Below are 21233 nucleotides of genomic sequence, written 5' to 3' on the forward strand. Positions count from 1 at the left end.
ACAAGTGCAATTGCAAGGACTCCCCCCCACCCCTTAAACCTTGTTAGCCTTAAGATGATATTTAAGGAAGGGAACAGCAGGGCTTTGTTGCTTCTGAGAGAAGGAGGACACCTGAAAGATATCTGCCCTTACATTTTGTGATGTGTGTACTTCCATAGCAGCAGCTGTGCTGATTGAAGTTTGCCTTTCCCAGCTGCTTGCTACCCCTTCAGATTTATGAGCTCTCTGCAACCTCCTGTTTGTCAGGATGAGGCATACTAGCTTAAACAGCTTAAGCAGTAGGATAAGGAGCAGAGACCTGTTAGTCAAGTRGATCAGGTTAGCAGTTTTACAAACAGCTCAGCTGTTACTTTCTCCCTCAAATCTAACAAGCAGCTGGGGAGAGCTGCAAACAGCAGTACTGTCTTCAACCAACTCTGCTGCTGTCAGGTGTCATGTTCACAACCTCTATCTTGCATCAAATTAACATTTTCCTCAGTGCAGTCTTGTGCCACCTTCTCCAGCACTCACTCACCTGCTTCTCACCTTACATTACCATGCTTCATGTCTCTYGAAGCACCAATTCTCCAAAAAAATCAGACTGCTACTCTTAGGTGAACATGCTAACATCACATTGCTAAGTTCACGGTAACACAGCTTTTCAAAATGCATGTTGGATGACTTTGGCAAGGTAATCATCTGTTCTTTACACTTGTTCTGTGCATCAGATCTTTAGCATCAGTGCTGTGTGACAAGCTACTGCCCCAGRCAAAGTCACAAGCAAGACCTGGGAGCATGTAGCAAACACTCTCAGAGACATGATTCTCCCACAACTCTCATGAGCCAGACATAGGAAGTCATTGGCTGAAAATTGTGTGCAGCCTTAAAAAGCAAGCACATGTTATTTCAAAATATTTGTTCCAGAAGAGGGAGAAAAAGCTAACGAGTTGCTAAATCTAGTTTAGACTAACTGTATTCCAGTTGGGGCTGTTCATAGCACCTTAGTTAATCCACAAGGAATCATTACAATTACACTGCTGCCATAAAAATGCAGTATTTAAACAGCTCCAGGAAAGAATTGCTTTATGTGCTTTCCCCTTGCAACTCCTTCAAAGGAAGCCACATTATATTACTATAATAACAACCTTAAACTCAGTTTCTATGAAGAAACACTTAGCTTCTTAGGGAGAAAGGAAAAACTAGTTCTGGTTCTGCTAGCATCTTTTAGTCCACCATTAGAATAAGCTCATTAGAGTTTTAAACTCTGAAAGTCTCAAAATCTAAGAATTAAGAGCTTCCATCTTTTTAAAACAGCCTGAAGGACTGCTTCCCCAGATAAGGTCATAGGCTTACCTCTGCAATGCTCTGGGTCCAGCCACAAAGAGGAGCAAGCATCCCTTCCTGCCACAGGCAGCCTTACCACATACTTCCCCTCTAAGCACCCAGCCATACTCCTTTCACCAGGCCCCTCTTCCTCATTTAAATACACTCCTGCCCGAGGCCAGGTGAAAACATTTCACACAGGTCATGACCATCTGTTGCATTTGTTTCACTGACAAAACATTAACTCCTTGTTTTCCTCCTGAAGTACGGGAAGTATCATTACTTAATAACATTGCATGCACAGGTCCCAGTTTTGCCCTGTAACAATAAATGCAGTAAATGAGATAGGGGCATGTTTGAAAAGATCGTACAATTTCAATTAAATAACTGTACTGTAACGTAGGCATACCTGTAAAGGGTGCAGATAACGTTAATTATGGCGTTTTCTGAGTTTCACGCATGTAACTTTGAAGCTTTAACATTCTCTTTAAATAAATGCTTAGGTAGTTGCACATTTTGAAACATCAAACTAATACTTTAAAAAACATGATATTTGTACCACCTATGTGTAAATCTAGCTTCTCAATAACTATGTTGTGATATTTTTCACATTAATTGGAGTTCAATTGTCAGTAAAAATTTGTTATCTGAAAGAACTGACTTGTGAACTACAGCTGATTGTATAATTTATACATGGTATTCTTCACAGCAGACATGTTTCATTGTTTCGACTGAAAAGTACATCAATGAATTTTGACTAATTTTTTTTAAAATAAGATCTCAATCAGTATCTGAGAATTTAGCATGTAGCTACAAACTTGTTAAAATAAGAAATTAAAATGCAAATCTCAGTGTAAGCATAACTGTAGGTTTCCTTGATAATGAAAGCTATAGTAATTACTTGGAAGTAATACAGTTCATCACTTTTTGTCATTTCAGTAGAAATTTCAGTATCCCTACAATAATATTTTGGCCTGAATTCCAGTGGGTGCTAAAACAGAAAGACACTTGGCTTGGGTACCGAATCTCCATCTTGGAGAGATCCCCTAGTGCCATACTAAGCAGTTTCGTATAAGTACAATAGTATATCTGTAGATCTCATATGTACATTAAAGTACAACATCCAGAACCAAATATTAATAATTTACCAACTCTAAACCAGTTTAGAACTGAAATTCAGTTTTACTTATACTTTCACTGTTTTGCTATAGTGCTTTTCCAAACCACTTACTCCCTTTTCTGACTTACTACCTAGCACTGCGTAAAATGGTGGAATGGTTAAATTGTCAAATTGCTAATCCAAGTTGCAGGTTTAAGCACTTCTCCTATTCTAGCAGGTTCCTAAAAACACACGGCAATTCTGCCATGGAGCCCTYGTTCTTGAGAGTTCTGCCTCCATCACTGTAAATCCCTCTTTATTGTTCCCTTCTTCCTGTGCTTTCAATGACCTGTGGTCCATTTGCAAGATTAATTTCCCCATGCGACGGCAAGTCATTCGCTCTTGACTGTATTTTCAAATCTGTTTTAATCTCTACTTGGGCTGTATGCTCCAAGTTTTCCTCCCTTCCTCAGAAGAGGCAGGATAATGAACTTGTTTTCCTTGAGAAATCTTAGTGCTGTCAGTTGTACGTGGAAGACCAAGAATTGTTTGATCTATATTGCAGCATGTAGCCTTGCCATTAGGCTAATTTACTGCTTTCGCTTTGTTAAATAGCTTACTTGTGTCCTGTGTAGCAGTTATTGATTTTATATCCTATGTTTTTAATACCATGTACACTGAAATGAGTTGTCAACCTCTCATTTGTATAGCAGCCTCGTATCATGTCAGTGGAAATTGTTCATTGCTTTGAGAAATAACAGTGCCCTGTCAGGAGAGGGAGGAAAGATAATTTTCTAAAAGATACCACAAAACGGTACTTTCAGTGGCTTGCGTAGTGCTCCAGAGATCTAACTACTTCAGTAGCTCCAGTCTGTGGCCTGCTTTTCTACTGTTGCTTGGAGAACCTCCAGCTCTCACTGTGGTCTTGTCCTGTGAGGTTAGGGGACTGCTAACATTAACCTAAATATTCGCATCCTTGCTTACTATCCTGGCTTGGTGCTGAGAGTGTTCGTAATCATTTTTTGCCGGTTTTTGACTGGCAGTGAAGATRATCTTCATGTTCAGTCATGGGGGCTCTGGCTGTAAGGGCTGTACTGTTTGCATGGCTTAAGTATGCCTATTTCTCATGCACACATGGCCTAACTTAAAAAAAGCCTAGGTATTGGTAGCTCCAGTGAAATTCAAGCCATTACTGTCCTCATGGATTGTATATCAGAGGTACAATTTAAACTAATGCCRGGAAGAGGGTGGCTTGTTTCCCTGCTGTGCCATGTCAGCAAATAGGAGATTGAGYGTTTGTCAGTGTGGACTTTATGAAAGTGCTTGCCATAGCTGTTTCTCTGGCTGATGTGAATTTTTATTTTGTTCATTAGATGAAGAGTATTGGTGCCAGGGCTAAGTATTTTACTATAAAGTCTCGATAAGATTAAATCCCCTTGTGATTCCTTAATTATATTTCAGGGATACTGAGTTGCTTTCCCAGAGAACCTTCTGTGGTCTCTAGATGTATCCCTGGTTACAGAATAACACCGGATTGAAACGGTGCGGGATATGCTGTGTGTGAGGCATTTCAGGACAGTGTTAAAGGTGCAGAGGTTCTAAAAAGCCTGAAGCACTTTGAGTAAACTGCCGTTAGTAAAACTGAGTGTCTTCTGCCCTAGCAATTCCAATGTCACTTTTATGTTAGTGAGGATAGGCTGAGTATTGCTATAATATTGAAAACTGTTCAGCCGGTATTACTTCTGTTGCATTAGATAGTTTTCACTCTTGTTATAAACACAAATCCTTATAGACTAATTAACAGCTCTACTGCAGCAGCGGCACTCCTTTCACCTTTTCCCTGCAGGCTGCAACTGGTATTTGCTTTGAAAGCTGTGTAAGGAGTATCTTTTCAAGATTTCCTTTCTTTTGGTCATTTTTTTAGCATTACTTGTGAGAGAAGGCATATGAACACACCTGAAAAAGGAGGTTTGATTGTCTGGCCTATTTTCCTGAATAGCTTGTAGAGCTGTAATCCCACCCTGAGGAAATACACACCGTCTTTATGCCAACTGGCTTGGGCAATATGGAGCTTGTCTATGCCAGGAAATTTTGCACTGATGTAGCTACACTATGTAAATATACTGCACTGAGATGAAGCAGTGTCTGTACTTTTTTCCCAAGTGTCAAAGAACAAGTAGCTATACCACCACAAAAAGCTCTAATGTGGGTAGAACCTGAGGGTTTATCTGCCTAAAATTTACTTCAGTGCAGTTATTTCTGCTTGATTTCCCCTATGTGAATACCTTTATTCTGGGATGAGTGTGTCCTGTTCCAAATCAGCAGAAGTCACTTAAAAGCAGATCAAGCTGTTTTGGAATTGGACACGCTTAGTGGAGAAGAAGAACATCTAGACAAGGGTTAATTAAGGGATGGTTTGCTGAACTCTAAATTCACCCTCTGCCTTAATCTGAATTAACTCCTCTGCATTTACAAGTCCCTAGTTAATTCAATCGTTGGTGAAAAGTACTGTTTAAAAATTAATATTGTGTTGATAAGGTATTGAGGAACAGAAATTCTCACTCCACAGAGCAAGGAGAGTTTAGACAGAGTCCATGTGTGAATGAAAGAGAAATTCAGTGCTTGAGCTTTTATTCTTAGCTTCTCTGAGATTGCCAGCAAGAATCCGTAAGTGCTTCTGTTACTGTTGATTTTGGTGGTGTGAAAACCTGCCTATTAACAAATAGAATAAAACTCACAAGCTCATTTCCTGGAAGGTAGGAACTATCAGACATAATGACTTTTGGCTTTGGAGTGTTGACTGAGAGAGGAAAGGTTCCACAGCCAAGTGAAAATCCCCGAGTCCCTGAAATCCTTTGCACTAATGACTTCCTCCTCTTTCACAGACCTCTCTGAATTAATGACATGGCTCTGTGCAGGCCAGGCTACAGATTTGCCCTTAAAGAAGTCTTTATAAGCAGTCTGGCTCGATGGTGTTATTTTCCTTCGTTCTCTATAGGTGGACACCTCACTTGCCAATAACTGAATTCTCCTCTGGCCCAGAATCTGTTCTCAGCAGCACAAGTCAAAGAATGCTTTTGAAGGCAGTTTTATTCGTGCTCTTTCCTGATCCCTTGGAAGAACAATAGTCTGAGCATCATCAACTTCAACAGAAATATAGACAGTCAAGGGCAGGACTTTCTGTCTAGGGACAATGATCTGTCCCTCATGTGAAAGAGGTGGGTGAACAGCTCTTGATGTGACAGATGCCTACTTCCATGCGTCAAACATTCACCAGTTATGTAAGATTGTTGGAGGACAGCACACTACTGCCTGAGTGTTCTTCCTTTAAGCTTGCTCATGGCTCTACAAATCTCAAGACTTTTACGATAGTTACTGTATTCCCCAGTTGCTTGTATGTCCAGAGTTAGGGACATCTGCCCTCCTGTGCATGGAGGAGTGTTTGAAGGGCCAGCTCAGAACAGGATAGCTTCCCAGTAATTCAATATACTTGTAGCCTCTTCCAGTCTTTGGGCAGTTAACCAGCTGTAAGAAATCTTTCAAACTTACAAAATCTCTACTCCTAGGCTTTGTCCTGGCCAGACTTTTTGCTGTAGAAGATTTTCAGAAATTACAGTCTCTTCCAGCTGTTCAATCAGTTATTTGCTAATCTGTGTCACAGTCCTTGATAATATGGCCCTAGGTGTTGACTCATACACAATCTAGTTTGCTCCTTTTTTCTCAGAGCATCTCATTGCCCACAGTTACCTCCGACTTGGTGTGGGGTTCTCGTTGCCTGGGTGTATATTTTGGAATATCTAGGAGTCCAAGTCCAGGGAATCTGTGTCTTTCAGAGCTCAGAGCGAAGTTGTGAACCTTTGTGTTATCTTCTTTTTCCTATGTTGGAAGTAGCCACAGATCTCACCTTTCCCACAGGGTATGTAGAGAAGGGAGGAGTGCATTTCTAGCTGCTACCAGAGGACACAAAACTGTGAACATACCGCATTCATTAACAGGTCCATCTAGTACTCTGGAGAAGAGAAGGTGAAGGCAAACTTGCCTAACAGAGCTCTAAGGATGTACAGAAGCAGTTCTTCAAGCTAACATCATCAGTGCCATCTGTTATAGGTGGGCCCTCCAGTTACAGACTTCGTTATGTCCAAAAAAATCACAGGTGCCAAGTGAATTACTCTACAAAACCAGGCATATATCACTTTCTCATCTGTTTCTTTTGGGATGTATCAGCATCTGAATCATAAGGAAGATTGATCAGGCAGAGTAAGAGTTCTTGTAAGTGCTAGGGAGGCCTTAACAGCCCTGATCCCATGTAGTTGATCTCTGAGCTTCTGTATTCACTTGGGTTCAGATTTCTTTCTGCTGCTTGCTACTGAGAAAAGAAATCAGTGTTCGGCAACACTGGTTATGATTGCTTTGCCAATAAGTTAATGTTGCTTTTTTTGTGTATAGTAGTTTTTATCAGCTTTACATATGTTCATGGACATAGTGCTGAACCTCAAAAGAAAAAATATCCCAATAATGTTTCCATGTGTGCACATGTGATCTACTTTTTCTTATATATCTGAAGAAATGCTTTAGGCCAGATAGAATGACTGAAGAAGGCTTTATTTATAACAGTGGTTACACAAAACAATCTTACTATAGAAGCTGTTAGAAAGATTCTGGAAATTACATTTTAAGGAACTTTGAGATCTCAGGAATTCTGCAGGAGCCCTTTTAGATTGTTTTGGAAATCTGGGTTTTTTTTCTTGCTAGGTGGAAGCATTACTTCTTGGTAAGGCTTCAGCAAGTAGAATCCTTTCCTTATCATTTTAACAGAGTGAATCAGTTTACTGTATTACACCAAACATTTAACAGGAAGGAATGTTCCCATTGATATCTTGAATGAAGGTTAAGTATAAAATTTGATCTGAAATTTATAGGTAACACTGGGTAACAAGTATCCTGGAAATTACTTGCTACACCTTTTCCATCATTGAACTAAAGTGGGACTGCAAAGAGATTAGGTCTTGAAATTAGCTCTTTTTAAGATTTAGAGTCTGAACGGCCAAGACATTTGTTCTGTTCAGCTGGGAAGAGTGTTGGGACTAACCTGCTGCAAACAACTGATGAGCTTCCTGCACAGATTTCCACTATCTCACTTACATGTTACCATGCTCCTCTGTTCTCTGCTCTATTTCAGTAGGGGTGCTTTGGTAGAGAGGAGGCAGAAGGCTGCTACTGTGGCAAATAAGCTCTTTCTTTTATCTTCTCTTAGTACATGCATCTGTGTGGGAACATTTTCACGGAAGGAACCTTTCTTCTCCTACTTCTAGTTCTCCAAAGAACAGTGTTTCTCCAAGGGATATTTAAGGGGCACACAGTTCAGTCTAAAAGAACTTGTGCGTATCTTCCCCTTATGTTGCAGAAGTTGTAGGTCTGCAGCTGCTATAATTTTTTTTTTTCTGAAGCCTTATAAAAAGAATTCTCCTAAAAGGTGGAATATGTGTTTGTTCTGTGTGGAATATTTTTGCCAACAGAGATTACAGTAAAATTCTTGAACAAACAATATCCAGCTGAGAGTGGTAACCAACCTAGCAGGACTGTTTCCTTAGTGAACACTCTAATCACCTATTTAATGTTAATTTATAGCAATACAGAAATGATTAATAGGAGGCTAGATAACATATTCAAACATAGATGGCTAGCCAATACATGTATTCTGTATGTGTGAACTACTTGACGCTGATCTTTGACATGGGCAGTAGTCCAAAGGAATGGTAATATGAAGAACCAGATGTTGTTGAACTGCTGGACGTTCAGGGATGCTACCATACCATGCCTGCTGTATCCTTGGAAATAGAATAAATAAAGGTCCTCTAAAGATAGAAGACCCTATTTAGTAGCTTGAAATACAGGCACAAAGAATCCAGGAGAATTTTTGCAGTGTTGAGTATGGCAACACAGTAAAGTAGTAGTTATCAAAATTAGAGCTCTTTTGGATTAATAAATGTAAGGGAAGCCTTTATGCAAAATATTACAGTAATTGCAGGCTCATGTTCTGATTGCCTTATCAGGGGAGATGCATCCTCCGTGGCATCTTTGTTTGCCTTACAATGGATAGAAAATAAGCAATTAAAGCAGGTTGTTTAAATGTGGGTTGTTCTGATGCCATGCATCTGACCATTCAGCTGTGCAGTTCTAGCTAAAATTGTTGGTCAGTTTTTCTGTTAAAAAAAAAAATCTTGCTGCTCTGTGTACTTGCTTTGTAGTGCAGCCAGACTACTGACAAGAGAGAAATTCTCTCTTTTTGTTTCAGCTATGATCTTCTTTTCTCTCTTTCTGCTCCTTGCCCCAAAGCAGGCTCTCATGAACGTGAGCATGAAATGAGAGGTTAATTGCTTCCATTGTGTTCTTGGGATCCGTGTTTTACCAATGAATCTTGTAAAGAAATACTCTAAAATCTGGTACTGGTTGGTTCAAAAATAGATGGACTATGCTCTGCCTGTATATCAGTAGTCATTCTAGCAGGGAACAGTGTATTTGTTGATCTTTATGAAATTAAAAAACAAACCTCTGGTTCTCTAGCTTGTGGTCTAAGTGCCAGCTGGGCATTATCAACTCCACCATTAAATTCATATCTTCCAGGAACACAAGGATCCCTAGGGAAAATCAGCAGAAATCTTTTACAGAGAGATAAAGAAACATATTTTTAAAAAGAAATCATTTGTTTTATCCCGTAATACCAACACATAACAGCAGTCTAATACTAACGGAAGGTTTACATTATTCAGTCATTTAAACGTCAAATCCTTATGGCAAACTGGCATGCTTAGATTTTGAGTTACAGCTTGAAGACTCCTGCTTTCTCATTGTGTGTGTGTGTGCGTGTGTGTATTGCTTCATCTCCCTGGCCAGTATAGAGGATGTTGTGATCTCCTCGTTAAAGACGTCACACTGAGAAGATTGTAGTAGAGGAATAAATAGAACAAGTGTTAGGAAGCCAAGCAGCTCATCTCAGTTGAACTAAAATGCACTCCACGCAAACTGGCTTTCCTATAGTTTTCTTTCTTCTAACTTCAAGTAAGAGCTTCAGTTGCCCTTTTGCAGGGTAGCTAGCTAGCTTATTTGAGACTTTTCTAAGGACTTTTGCATCCTTTTCTAAAATGTTGCTTTATGTATTTGTGCAACAACATAGCCAATATTTTTTTATATGAAGTTACTCCTTTGGCAGTGAGAAGGCAAGGGCAGAGTCCCCCAAAGAGTGGAGAGGCCCAAAATTTTACAGGTGAGGTTCAATAGGGAGCTTGAGCACTCAAGATCTGCTAGAAGTGTGCTGGCTTTGTGCAGCGCTGTCTTGTTATCATTAGCCTGTATTCCGGGTGCCAGGTATACAGCTACAGTGTGCATCTTTGCTAACATGTCTGGTGTTTCTGGTTATAATTATCCTGTGTGGAGCTAACTGATATGATCGGACTGGCATATTTTCAGACATCCTTAACAAACAGAGGAAATCCATCAGGACAAATATACATGTTTCTGCATGCAGCACTGTATTTAGGAGTTCGGCTTAAGGTAGATATCTAGAGCTGAAAGATTTCCCACTGAAATGTGAAACTGTATGCGTTAATAGATTGCGTAAAAACAATACAAGTATGAGTGAAAAACTGAGTTCCAAGTCCTTTTCCCATTCCCAGCTGGACCCGGTAGGCTGGAACTACTGGAAACTTTTTCAAGCAAAGTCAGGTTAAATGAAAAGCTTGGTAGTGGAACTGCTTCCTTTTTTTTCCAGAAGTATTTTATTCCAGGGCTGTGATCTCAACAGATTCTGGAAGAATATAACATGAAAAGCAAACAAGGCAAGATGCAACTTGGTGGACGCTTCCCTGGAGTGGCTGCYTGCTTGCACTCGGGCTCCGGGACTCTTGATGTGAGATGGAAACAGCTAGTTCCAAAATACAGTCGTGTAATGGAACATCTCAGTGTTATGGCTCCATTTGTGRGTCCTTGTAATAGAGCTGATCGTAGAGTTCATTTTGGAAGCAAATCTCTGCCTCGAATGGAGAGTTTATTTTTAATATTTTAACCGAACAGCGTCAAGACTTGGCATTTTCTCTGAAACTAAACACTCTAGACTAAAGGCTCCAGCACCTCGCCTTTAGCATCACTGACTGCCCACGTTCAAGGAGTCTGATTTTGAGAGTGCTGGTAGAGTGAAGGCGATATTAGGCTATCTGGACTTACTTAAGCAAAATATGTTTATATTGGTTCAGCTCTTAAAGAGTGCTTTAGATGGTAATCTCTGAATGTCATTCTGCACAAAATGGATGGTGATTTTGTACAAAATGGTGCCTGCTTGTCTCTGCCAGAAATGAACAGCCATAGCATTTTATCTTAAGCCATCGTCCTTTCAGATTAACTGCTGACTACATTTTGCAAAATTCGTACTACAGTTCCTGGAGCTGACAATTTTGAGGACAGTTTAAATACATTTAAAAAGTGCTGTGTCTTCGCTCATTCATTGGGCTACTTTTTATACCTACAGAAATTTTGTGGAAGGAAGTCTTGCATAAAAAAACATGTTAGAAACTGAGTATTAGGGGCATCTCTAGTTTTTAGGGTGGGGAAGATGATTTTTTTTCCTTAGTTAACAATTTGTCTTAAATGAACAAAAAAACAACTTATGATATTAAACACGACCATTTATGGAGTTTACTGAAGAACTTCGCTATGTCTGAACTCAAAACATTCCTGATTATCCCAGAGTTAAAAAGAAAAAAAAAGAATTTACAAGAAAATAAAGCATTTTCACAGGGACTCAGTTTGAATTAAAATGAACCAAGCAAAGGAACAAGAGCAATATTTTCCTCCATGACTCTCTTATTTTATGTTTCTGCTGTTTTTAAGTTGTCTTAATGAACAAGAATATTATTGATATGCTTCATATGTTTACTCATTTTTCTAGTTAGGAACGTTTTGCTCGTACTGTCGGCGCTAGCACATCTATTTTTTGTCCTGCTTTAGGATGCCATTTTAGACACTAAAAAGTACTTCTAATTCTGTAACCACTCATCTGTATTTCCTTCCTGTCCCCCACTTTCAGCAGCAATGCTTGGCAGTGATTCAGAACTACCCTGCTTTCTAGCTAGGGTGAACGAGGAACCACCAAAAAAACAGAAAAACACGGAGGGAAGGGAACCGCTGGCACCCGCTCTGCAGCATGATAGCAGCAATCTGTGCTACCGCAGAGCCCTTCCAAGTTTGAGTAAGAATTTCCACCAGCCAGCGAGCACAGTTCCTGGCTGTCTAAGAGAGAGGCAGCCTTGTCTACTGAGGCATGAGACTTGAAGCCAAACACCTCCTGGGATCTTCTCCCTCTTTTTTTTACTGATTCACTGTGTGGCTGGGGGCAAGTTCGTACATTTATTACCAAGTGTCTACAATATGCAGTTATTATAACTGTATACTTATAGTGTAATTAATATAACTATAGTTGGATAACTAATTTATAACTGTATATGAGTTATATATAGCTATGTGTAGTTCTATAACTAATAACTCTATACTTATAACAACGATTACAAGGTTAACGTATTGGTCACTCATCTGTAGCATGCTGTCTCTTCCATGGGACATCCTTTTAGACTGGTTAAATGAGAGGATTCATCTTCTCTCTGGGGTAGCCCAAGGTAGATGATACTAAGAACACGGAGCTGTACAAACCAGAAGCGCAGGGACTGCGTTCATGCCAAAGCCTGTCTCCCATCAATTTCCAGTCTGCAGATCTGGTCTAAGAATTGCATGATATATTAATACCTCCAGTAAGTTACATCTTCTGAAATATCTGAATCTGTTAAATCTGTGGATTATCGGAAGTAGTTTCTTGGAAATCAATAGGTTGGTGTCCTAGAGAGCTCTGTAAGAGCAGACATGAGGTAAAGGAGGAAAAAAATTAAACATTAATGGGGCAAAAGCATGTAGTCACAACATAAGCGCTGGCAGTTGGAAGTCATCTAGGCTTTTCATGTTGTCAGTTGCTTGTGCTACCAGAGGGACACTTTCCGACCGAGACGTTGCTTAGAGTTCAGAGGACAGATAACCCGAACAGCAGGGGAACCTGCTGATGTTCAGCTATGCCATTTTCAATAAACATCACTTCACGCAATAGAGAAATTATTGCGGAGGGCTTCAAGGAACAAAGGCGCAGACCGGCCACAAGCAGTGCTATGTAAAACTGCCTTTACTAAGCCTTTTAATTTTTTTTCCACACTTCAGGTCATTGAAGTGAGACTGTATTAAAACTCCAGCCATGTTTATCCCATTTAAATATTCTGCCAAAGAAGTCTTTGTTTCTCTGCTCAAATGTGTGCTCTGTCAGTACGGGGAAGCGTGAAGATCCTTTTAAGACGTTAAAAAAAATCTAGTGCTAGAGCATTACAAAAAACAAATGAAACCAAGCCAAGCTTTCTTTTATAAGCAAACTAATATAAATCATATTTTAAAACAATCAAATAGTGGTATAAAATAAAGAGGCATATCAACGTGCAAAATACCTCATTCTATTAAAGCTAATTTCTTTGCATGACTATCATGACACCCTGTGTTTCAGCTGCACAAAGAGCAATAGGCCATAATGATTTACAGGGAAGTAAATTCCTCAGAGGGCTTCTGGTTACAACCTCATCTATGAAGATGAAGTTATTCACCAGAACCCCTTGATAGATTATTTCAATGAAAGTCCCTATAGCTCACTTACTGCTGAAAGCCTTGAAATATTATCATAATAGTTCAGCTGTGTTGAAGTGATTGAATATTCTGAAGTAGTTAAGACAAAATGAAGTTGTTTCAACCGCTGAATCACTTTTAGAGTTCACTTGCAAAAAGGAAAATTGTTTGATATACTAAAATTAAAGAGTGGGCAAACTGAATCGCACACTCTTTTTTTTTTTTTTCCCCCACCAGATTGTTTAGGGGTTTAAAGCATTTAACTTAATTTTAAAAGTTCTGGGGAAAAAATCACTTTCCAGCCAGATGTGAATTGGGGGGGGGGGTGTTTGTCTTTTAATTGCCTCTTCCCTCATCACGCTGTTCCTTGGAGCGGCTTCTCAAACTATCCAGCAAGCTGCCTCACCTTTCGGTACATGTGCAGCACCTTCTGTAAGGTGGTCCCCGTGTTTTATGTTCTGATGGTATTTTTAGCTTCCCTTGTGTATATGGTGTTAGTTTTCTCCTTAGCTACATTCAGTTTTATTCTTTCCCATGAGCGACAAGCAACCCACCTTAAAACTGCATTCTGATAAAGCTGTATGGATTTTAAAGGTCACATTCTTTTCGCAAGTGAACACATCTTTCCCATTGATTCACCTGCTGTTTCTGCAAACTCAGAACATTGCTGATGACATTAATTATGTTAATACTCAAACATTTCTTAGCATGAGTTCAAGCTTTTCTAACATGCTAATTTTCGAGATCCATTTAAAATGCAGGGAGGATGGGGGGGAAGTGAGTGTTATCACATTGGAGGAGAGAACATAATTGTCTTTGTGCAGTTCGTGCTTCTGAGATGGTCCTGCAGACAACGTTGGGTTTTTCTAAGTTATTGATTGTTTCACTGCCTAGGATGTAAAGCAATCTCCAGATGTGATCACATTATTTTTCCTGCTGAGGCATTGGTATAAAAGAATTCTCTCAAGCCTGATCAGAGAAGCCTAAGAAAAGCCTAAAAAACATAGCAGAAAGCAGCATAAAGCCACTACATTGCTTCAGCTTGGTTTTATTCTGGTACTGTAGTCTGGTTCTAGGAACCATTTTAATATCTGTTTCTAGAGGAAACAAAACAAATTTCTAATAGTAGCAAACAAACCACTTCCACAGATCTGCCATACGAGGCAGCTGGCTCCCTCTGAGAGGCGAACGTGCCCCATAAGCTAATGATTTCTGTGTGTCCGTTCGATTTGAGAGCTTATTCCCACTTCAAACAACATTTTATTCCATGTGCCACAAGTGCATTTTTCTTTTTCCTTTAACTTTCCTTGTTTGGGATCTCAAATCATATGTATTTTCTTTTGGAGCTTAGAAGTGGTTAGTCTTGTTAATTTGAGTTTAGAAATGTTTACCAGAGAAGTGCGTAGCATGTGCTGCTCTTCCGGAAGCGTTGTCTAGATGGCCATTTGCTGGTACGCTGGGGTAACGTCAGGCGGTCGTCTCGTCCCCTGCAGACGGGAGCTGCCGGGGAATGCCCCGTGTTGTTGCTTTGGTGTGAAGAACTCAAAGGCTGCTTGTAGATGCCAAAATTGGTTCCTGTTGCTCAGTAGTGACAAAAATTGCTGGAATTTGTAAGAGAGTTAACCTTCTGAGCTACAAGGCTAGGTGCATTTGGACAGAGAGGTAAATGTTTAAACCATAGGTGTCTGCATCTGCCTGCGTGTGCTGTCTGTCCTTAGTTGAGATATTTGCAAATACTGTTGTTCAACCACTGTAATGTATTCTCCTTGGCCTTCTTCCCTCCTGATGACTCTTAGCTTCACCTCACTAGGTCTGTAACTCTTTCCATAAAAACCCACATCCATTTCTTGCTCCTTTGATTTGAGGAAGAGGAAAAATCAGTGAAATGGAAACCTGGCTTCATTTACAGGAATATTGCTGTGTGTTACTGAAGAAACAAAACGTTCTGCCATCCTGCTGCCCATGCTGGACACTTCAGAGTTTAGGAGCCCACCATTTGTGTTGTTTTTGTAAGAATACTTGCTTTTGTTTAGCCTGCTACAGGTATCGCCAATTCTGATTTAAATAGTTAAAATTTGGAAAGATTTCACTCTGAACAGTTTCAAACAGTAAACTGATAAGAGTGAAAATTAGAGGCAGACTAATAGAAAGCAAACGCTGTGCCTCATTTTGCTAGATGACATCACACTGTTGTAGAGGGGTCTCTTTAACTTGTCCATTTTGGCGAAAATAGTGAATAATAATTTTATTATTGAACCTAAGTCATTTGTAAGGCACAGATGTTAAACTGGATAATCCATTGCATTTTAAAATTTTTATTGGCAAGCATTAAGCATGATTTTACTGCATTTCCAAAGCATGCCAAGTTAGATGGCTTTCTCCAGTTTGATTAGCATCTCTTTGCAGTTGATGTGACTGCAAATTGACCTGTGCTGCACTGTTGTTGTAGGCTTTTACAGTGTGCCTCAATGTGAGTGCTGCTAAGATTATAGATATTAAGAAGTTCAACCAGGAAATGCTTTCATGGTGGGAACATAGCTCATCTTCAGAAAGGTGACCTCAGGCACAGAGCGTCTTTGCTATGTTCTCATAGGGAGAATATGACATATAGCAGTGAATACCATAGCTTGACAGCAGGACCAGCCTACCTGCATAGCAGAAATGATTTGAAGTCTACTTAATACAATGTAATATAGTAATATTAACTTCTGCCCTATTAGCATAATTTTCTATTAAAATTAATGTAAGGTTGACATGGTATTCAGTAATATGTGTGACTGTCTTTCCAAGGATGGTCCAAGAACAGCTTAATCCAGAACTGCCTGATGTTAGATCAAAATTTGTTGTGGCAATATGAGATCTGTATAGACAGCATCTGCAGGCAAAGATATAAGGGGAAAGGTAAAAAGAAGAGAAGAGCAGTACAGTGTTTACTAAGTGTTTGATATCATGTTGGGCTTTTGCTGTGATGCTATAGCTCTTAAATATATCCCTCCGGCTACATAATTTGCTGTGAAATTACTGTGTTGGTTGCAGTGGATTTTTGCTGCATTTTACCATGTATTTCATGTTAATCTTTGGATTTCACTGACTTCTGTTGCACAGCAATTTGTCCTGTGCAGGAGAGTTTAAAAGCAGCCTTTCTTAGGGTGAATACTAGAGTGTCAGGAGTACTTTGAAGAAATAATTGGCTTCCTTCCATYTGAGGATTTAGTAGAGCACCTTTCCAGTCCCCAACACCCAACATTGTTTGAAGAAGCACAGTAACCCATATCTTGTGCACAGCTCCAGAGAAGTTGGTTTATAATAGCAGAGGTCTAAAAAATATCTGCTCCTGTAAGAGCTGCCATGCATTCTGACTAGTCTGGAACGAACCCAAGAGCTGTCTACAAGCAGGAGAAGGTGACGGTGCTATGCGGATGCCAGCAACATTTGAGGAATAGCTTCTAGTTTGTGTGTTTCTTTCAGTACTTCTATTATTAGACAAAATGGATGGACACTCATTCAGTCTCTTCAAATACAGTTTTATACTGAATTTCAGCCTTGGGCAAGGAAGAAAGACTCCTGTTTGCTAAACACACTGCCAACATTTATAATTGTGGTTTATTAAACACTAAAGACAGCAGCATTTCTTTTGTGTGCAGACAAAGTGAACTCAAGGACCTGATTCAGCAGAGTACGTATGCACATGCTTAAATTTAAGCTCATGATTAAGAATTCTGTTGAAGAGGGATTTAGGAGTTGTAATAAAAAGTGAGATTAGAGATTGGGAAGATTAGAGGATGAATGGCATGAGTGGGGTAGAATCATAAGGCTGTTTGGGTGGTCTGCTCCTTAATTCTGTCATTTGTTAGTTATTCTGCATAACTTATTTTGGTCCTCACTCCTCAGACTCTCCTGCTTGTAGACAGCTCTTGGGTTCATTCCAGGCTAGTCAGATTTAAAATAAACAGCTGAGATGCAGATGTTCTTCTGGGAAAATGCACATTTGATATAAATACAACCCCTAAAGGTTGATCATTACTTATCTGTAACACTCTTTAAAAGAACATGTGCACCCACGTCATGAATGCCTAGTTGTGCCTGCTTTTCACAACAGACAATGTCAAATCAGGAAAGAAAGTTGGATAGTTCATATCAGAAGCTTCTCTGGGTCTGCCACAAATATGTAAGTCTGAATTGTTCGGGGCTTTCAGCTTCACCTTCTCTTTGTCATTTGTCCTATAGGACAATTCTTATTTCCTCCTAGTTTTTGAGATCCTGTTTGCACCTGGCATGTGTGAACTGTTCTTAATGATGCATTTCATGTACAAAAAAAAAAGCTGGTAAAGATGATGAAAGACTTTCCCTTCCAGGAATGGTCATGAACATTAGGCTTGCTTTTATTATGAAAGATAAGAGTGCAGCAGTTCCTGAGGTTTTGGAATGGTTTAGACAGCAAGGAACAAAATGAAAATGGACTGATCTTTAATGGAAGAAATGACAGCTATTATCCACTGCAGCCTTTGAGATACTCAAAAAGTGCTAAACATTGCAACGTACAAATAATAGTCAGGGAAATTGGGGCAGAACTTCTTTAACTCCATACTACTTTAAATGATTCATTTTGTTTGTACTCATCCTCATCCTTGAAGGTTATTCTTAATTACCAATGTGGTAATACATGGAAATCCTTTGCAATGCTAAAACATTTAAAGATAAGCTTGTATATTTTGATTTGTTTGAAGGAAGTGATGTCTATGACAGATATAAAAAAAGAAAGAATTTCTGTCCTGAGATCAGAAGCATTCAAGACAACAAAACTTGGATCTGGAAATGCAGAACTGTTTCCTTCATCAGGCTAAGCAAAGYAGGTCTGTGAGGAAGCTAATTCATGTCATGTATATAAAGCAAGTCAAATTCCAGCTACTACAAAGCTTTTATGTAAGACTGCTGACACAATAGGTGGTGGCATATAAACAGATCAACAGTACACCCTTCCTTCTGCTGTTCTACCTAATCCTTCCTTGTCTTCAGGACTGAAGTGTATTTGATCTATTGAGTCTTAAATCAGACATTGTTTCCCACAAAAAATCCCCCCAAACCAGAAGAATGAATATTTAATGGTGGAAGAGTGTTCTTGTGATTTTAGAATGAGAAACTGAATTAGAAATACACTATTGTTATTCCCTTTTAAATTTATTTTAACTTCACAAAGTTGCAGCTACCTGGCCCTCTATCTGCTCTCCTTAGCTACCCCTGCCAGGTGACTCTACATGAGCATCTTCAAAAAGAGTAATTGTGTTAAATCCATGTTAATGTACTTTCTCCTATTCAATAATACTTAAAATGCCCTCTTCATCCTGCCTGCAGGTCTCCACTGCTGCTCAGAAGATGGAGCACTTTTTTATTTTTAGTAACAATATCTCTCATGCTGGGATGGAAGAATCTTAAACCAATTAAACACATTAGAAGATAACAGTGTGTATGGGTTTGGTTCAAGATCTCCATTTTCTTCACTCTAGGGTATGTCCTAGTACCAGCCTTTCTGTCCAAGATGACAGAAATAGTGTTATAAGCTGCTAACTAGATAAGCAGTACACCTGCTGCTTTGTCAGATATTCCCTTGCCAAAAAAAATCACTAGTGATGGGTTTTGCTTTTTTTTTTTTTAATTACATTACAGGAGGTTCTATAAATGATCTAAATTTTGATTTAGGAAATCGTTTTCAGATTTCTGTTTCTTTTTAAAGATTTCTTTTTTAAGAGAAGGGAAGGAAAGGAAGAAGGAGAGAAAGACGGAAAAAAGCAAGATGATCCATTAGTTAGAGTACTGGTATAGCACTTGGGTGGCTGGATCAGTTCCCTGTGAAATGTTGGGTTTGCCATTCTGGATAGTGTATTGTCTCCAGTTCAGAAGTACTTGTCTAYTCAGCTTGGCACTACACAACGTATGGCCAGGCCTGTGAGCTCCTAACTCCTGCTGAAATTGGTGGTGAATAAATAGCAAGTAAATACCTTTGAAGAGCCTCATTTTTTAAAGTTAATAAAGGTTTTTGATAATCAAGTGCCCAATTTACTGAATTACTGTACTGCTAATAGTCAAGAGCGTTTGCATTGCAGGGTGTTGTGAAGATAAATGAATTTGTCAGTGAGATGCTCAGATTGTCTCATTTGTTATTTTTCTCTCGTACATGGCATTTGATAGATGGTACACCACTTTCTAGGCAAATAGCTTCACCATGGCTAGTTTTTATGTTTGTTTGTGGGAAGATGTATCTAAAAATGCTGGGTCCTTTGACATTTTAAGGTAGGGTTGGGGCAGATCCATCTTGCAGGTTGCATTGGCCTGGGACTTTGATTTTTCCGGCCAGCAACCACATGAGGTGCCTAGCCCTGCTGCAGGTTCTTCCTGCCGTGCTGTTGCTTCTTGTCTCCCCCGACATCCTGCCTGCAGCCCAGTCTCCCTCTGCTCTACTGAAGCCTTCTAGCTGTCAGCCACAGAGGTAAGGAAGAGGCTTGGGGTCCTGAAGATAATGGGAGTCAACTTTCTTGCCATCAGCATGAGGCTTTTTAGCTGTTGATTTCCAGTCTCTCCCAAAGTTTGGTGGTTGGGGAGCAGTTTCCACTTTTCAGCTTTCTGTCCAGGATGTGGAGGTGGCATATAGGTCCTGCAGGGATGGTGTTTTCTGGCTTCTCCCACTTGCCCTCCTGCCTTAATCCCAGATCAAGTGGTTGATAAGATGTGTTTTAGAACAAGTCTACAAGGACACGAGCAGACTGCCTACACTCCCTTTGCCTGCACTCCAGGTTGTTGCTAGGTTTTGGATGCTGTAAGGCCTTGCCTGTGTAAACATGCCCTGTACACACATGCCCTCGTTTCTTCTCCCCCTCGCCCTTTCAGGGGACTTGGGAAGTCTGGCTAGCTTTCAGAAAGGGAAAGGCTCCTCACAGCTGTTTTGGAGCAGCCATCTTCCCTTCCCTCCTCCACAGACATAATTTTACAACACATGTTACCATGCAAAACAAAATTTGCTAAAGCATCTGTTTCTTCCCTGGAGCTTTGGAAAAATTGGATCAATGTGAAGAGTTTGTGTGAGTCTGCATGGAAACTGGGTATGTTAGAGAATGAATTATATATGCACATCTCTGACAGCTCCTATTTATACCTATGGCAAGGTCCATACTGCCTTTCCTTCTACCTTCCCAGTCCTCAGTTCCTTGAGCAGCTGCTGCCTTCCCTTTTCCCGGATAGTTTCCAGTGTCTTGTCCAGAGGCTTTCTGCCAGGCTGCACTGAAAGGTCCATTTGTACTATTTTTCCCCTGTTCTTTTAGACTCTGCTGCTTGTCTTGCTGTGGAAATTTGGAAAGTACTGAGTACAAAGGTTGCGCTGCCACAAACTAGCAAAAGAATGCCAGCGCCTTGCCCCCAGAAGGGAGTTGATTCACGTGGCCTTGATCTCACAGATCCTGCTTTATTTAGGCTGCTTGTGTTTATACTGGTGACTGCTCAGAGCCACTCTAAGCTGTGGAGCAGGAYCCTGCCGCGGGACCTTGGGCTTCCTGAAGGATATATCCCTGTTCAAAATGCTATTGGACAGGTGTGCAGACTCCTTATTCTGACGGGTAAATATCTGAGTTATATAATGGGAGAGATTTTTCAAAGGAATGCTTAAGATCATTACTAATTGTCTCTTTGAAAATTTGAGTATTTCATACTTCATAACTTTCATGGCTAATTTACTGATCCAGGCTTTTTGAAAGCTGGCACAGCCTCACTTGATAAGAGTGAGAAGAGAGTATCTCTCTTTGCTTAGCGCTCAGCAGCTGAAGTGAGTGGGAGTTACCAGGTCAACAACAATAGAACAACCATTGATCTTATATTTTGTAAATTAGGAAAACAAGCTCARTCTGGTGTTACTCTTTTTCTAATGTCATATAGGAAGTACTTCTTTTCTTCTTTTCCTCTTAATCTCAGAAAGAGAGAATAGAGAACAGTATTTGTGTAGAAGTATCTGTTACTGTTAGTAATGTTCTTGCTTCTCTGCAGCACAGTGGCATTGCCTTTATCCTTTAGAAGCAATGGAAAATGATAAATGAGGTTAACAAGCTTCAGTCTAAAGGGAAAACTGAATCTGTGAGTATACATCTCT

At 39.9% G+C, this 21233-nt stretch overlaps 1 protein-coding gene across 8 annotated transcripts in view; it reads left to right on the plus strand.

Moving 5' to 3' along the window:
* The window catches only part of PDE6D (phosphodiesterase 6D), a 38630-nt gene that overhangs the window by 8588 nt on the left and 8809 nt on the right, over window positions 1-21233 (plus strand). The window contains exons 1-2 of one of the 8 annotated variants that reach the window (XM_026070800.1): window positions 15045-15111; window positions 17830-21217. In XM_026070800.1, the coding sequence (XP_025926585.1) occupies window positions 21177-21217 (41 nt within the window). In that variant the 5' untranslated portion in view covers window positions 15045-15111; window positions 17830-21176. Of the gene's footprint in view, window positions 1-4622; window positions 8225-15044; window positions 21218-21233 lie in introns of those variants that run through there. The other 7 variants (XM_026070802.1, XM_026070799.1, XM_026070798.1 and 4 more) reach the window with 7 other exon arrangements.

The sequence above is a fragment of the Apteryx rowi genome, unplaced genomic scaffold (genome assembly GCF_003343035.1).
Source record: "Apteryx rowi isolate R43461 unplaced genomic scaffold, aptRow1 scaffold_32, whole genome shotgun sequence".
In the NCBI taxonomy this organism is placed as follows: Eukaryota; Metazoa; Chordata; class Aves; order Apterygiformes; family Apterygidae; genus Apteryx; species Apteryx rowi.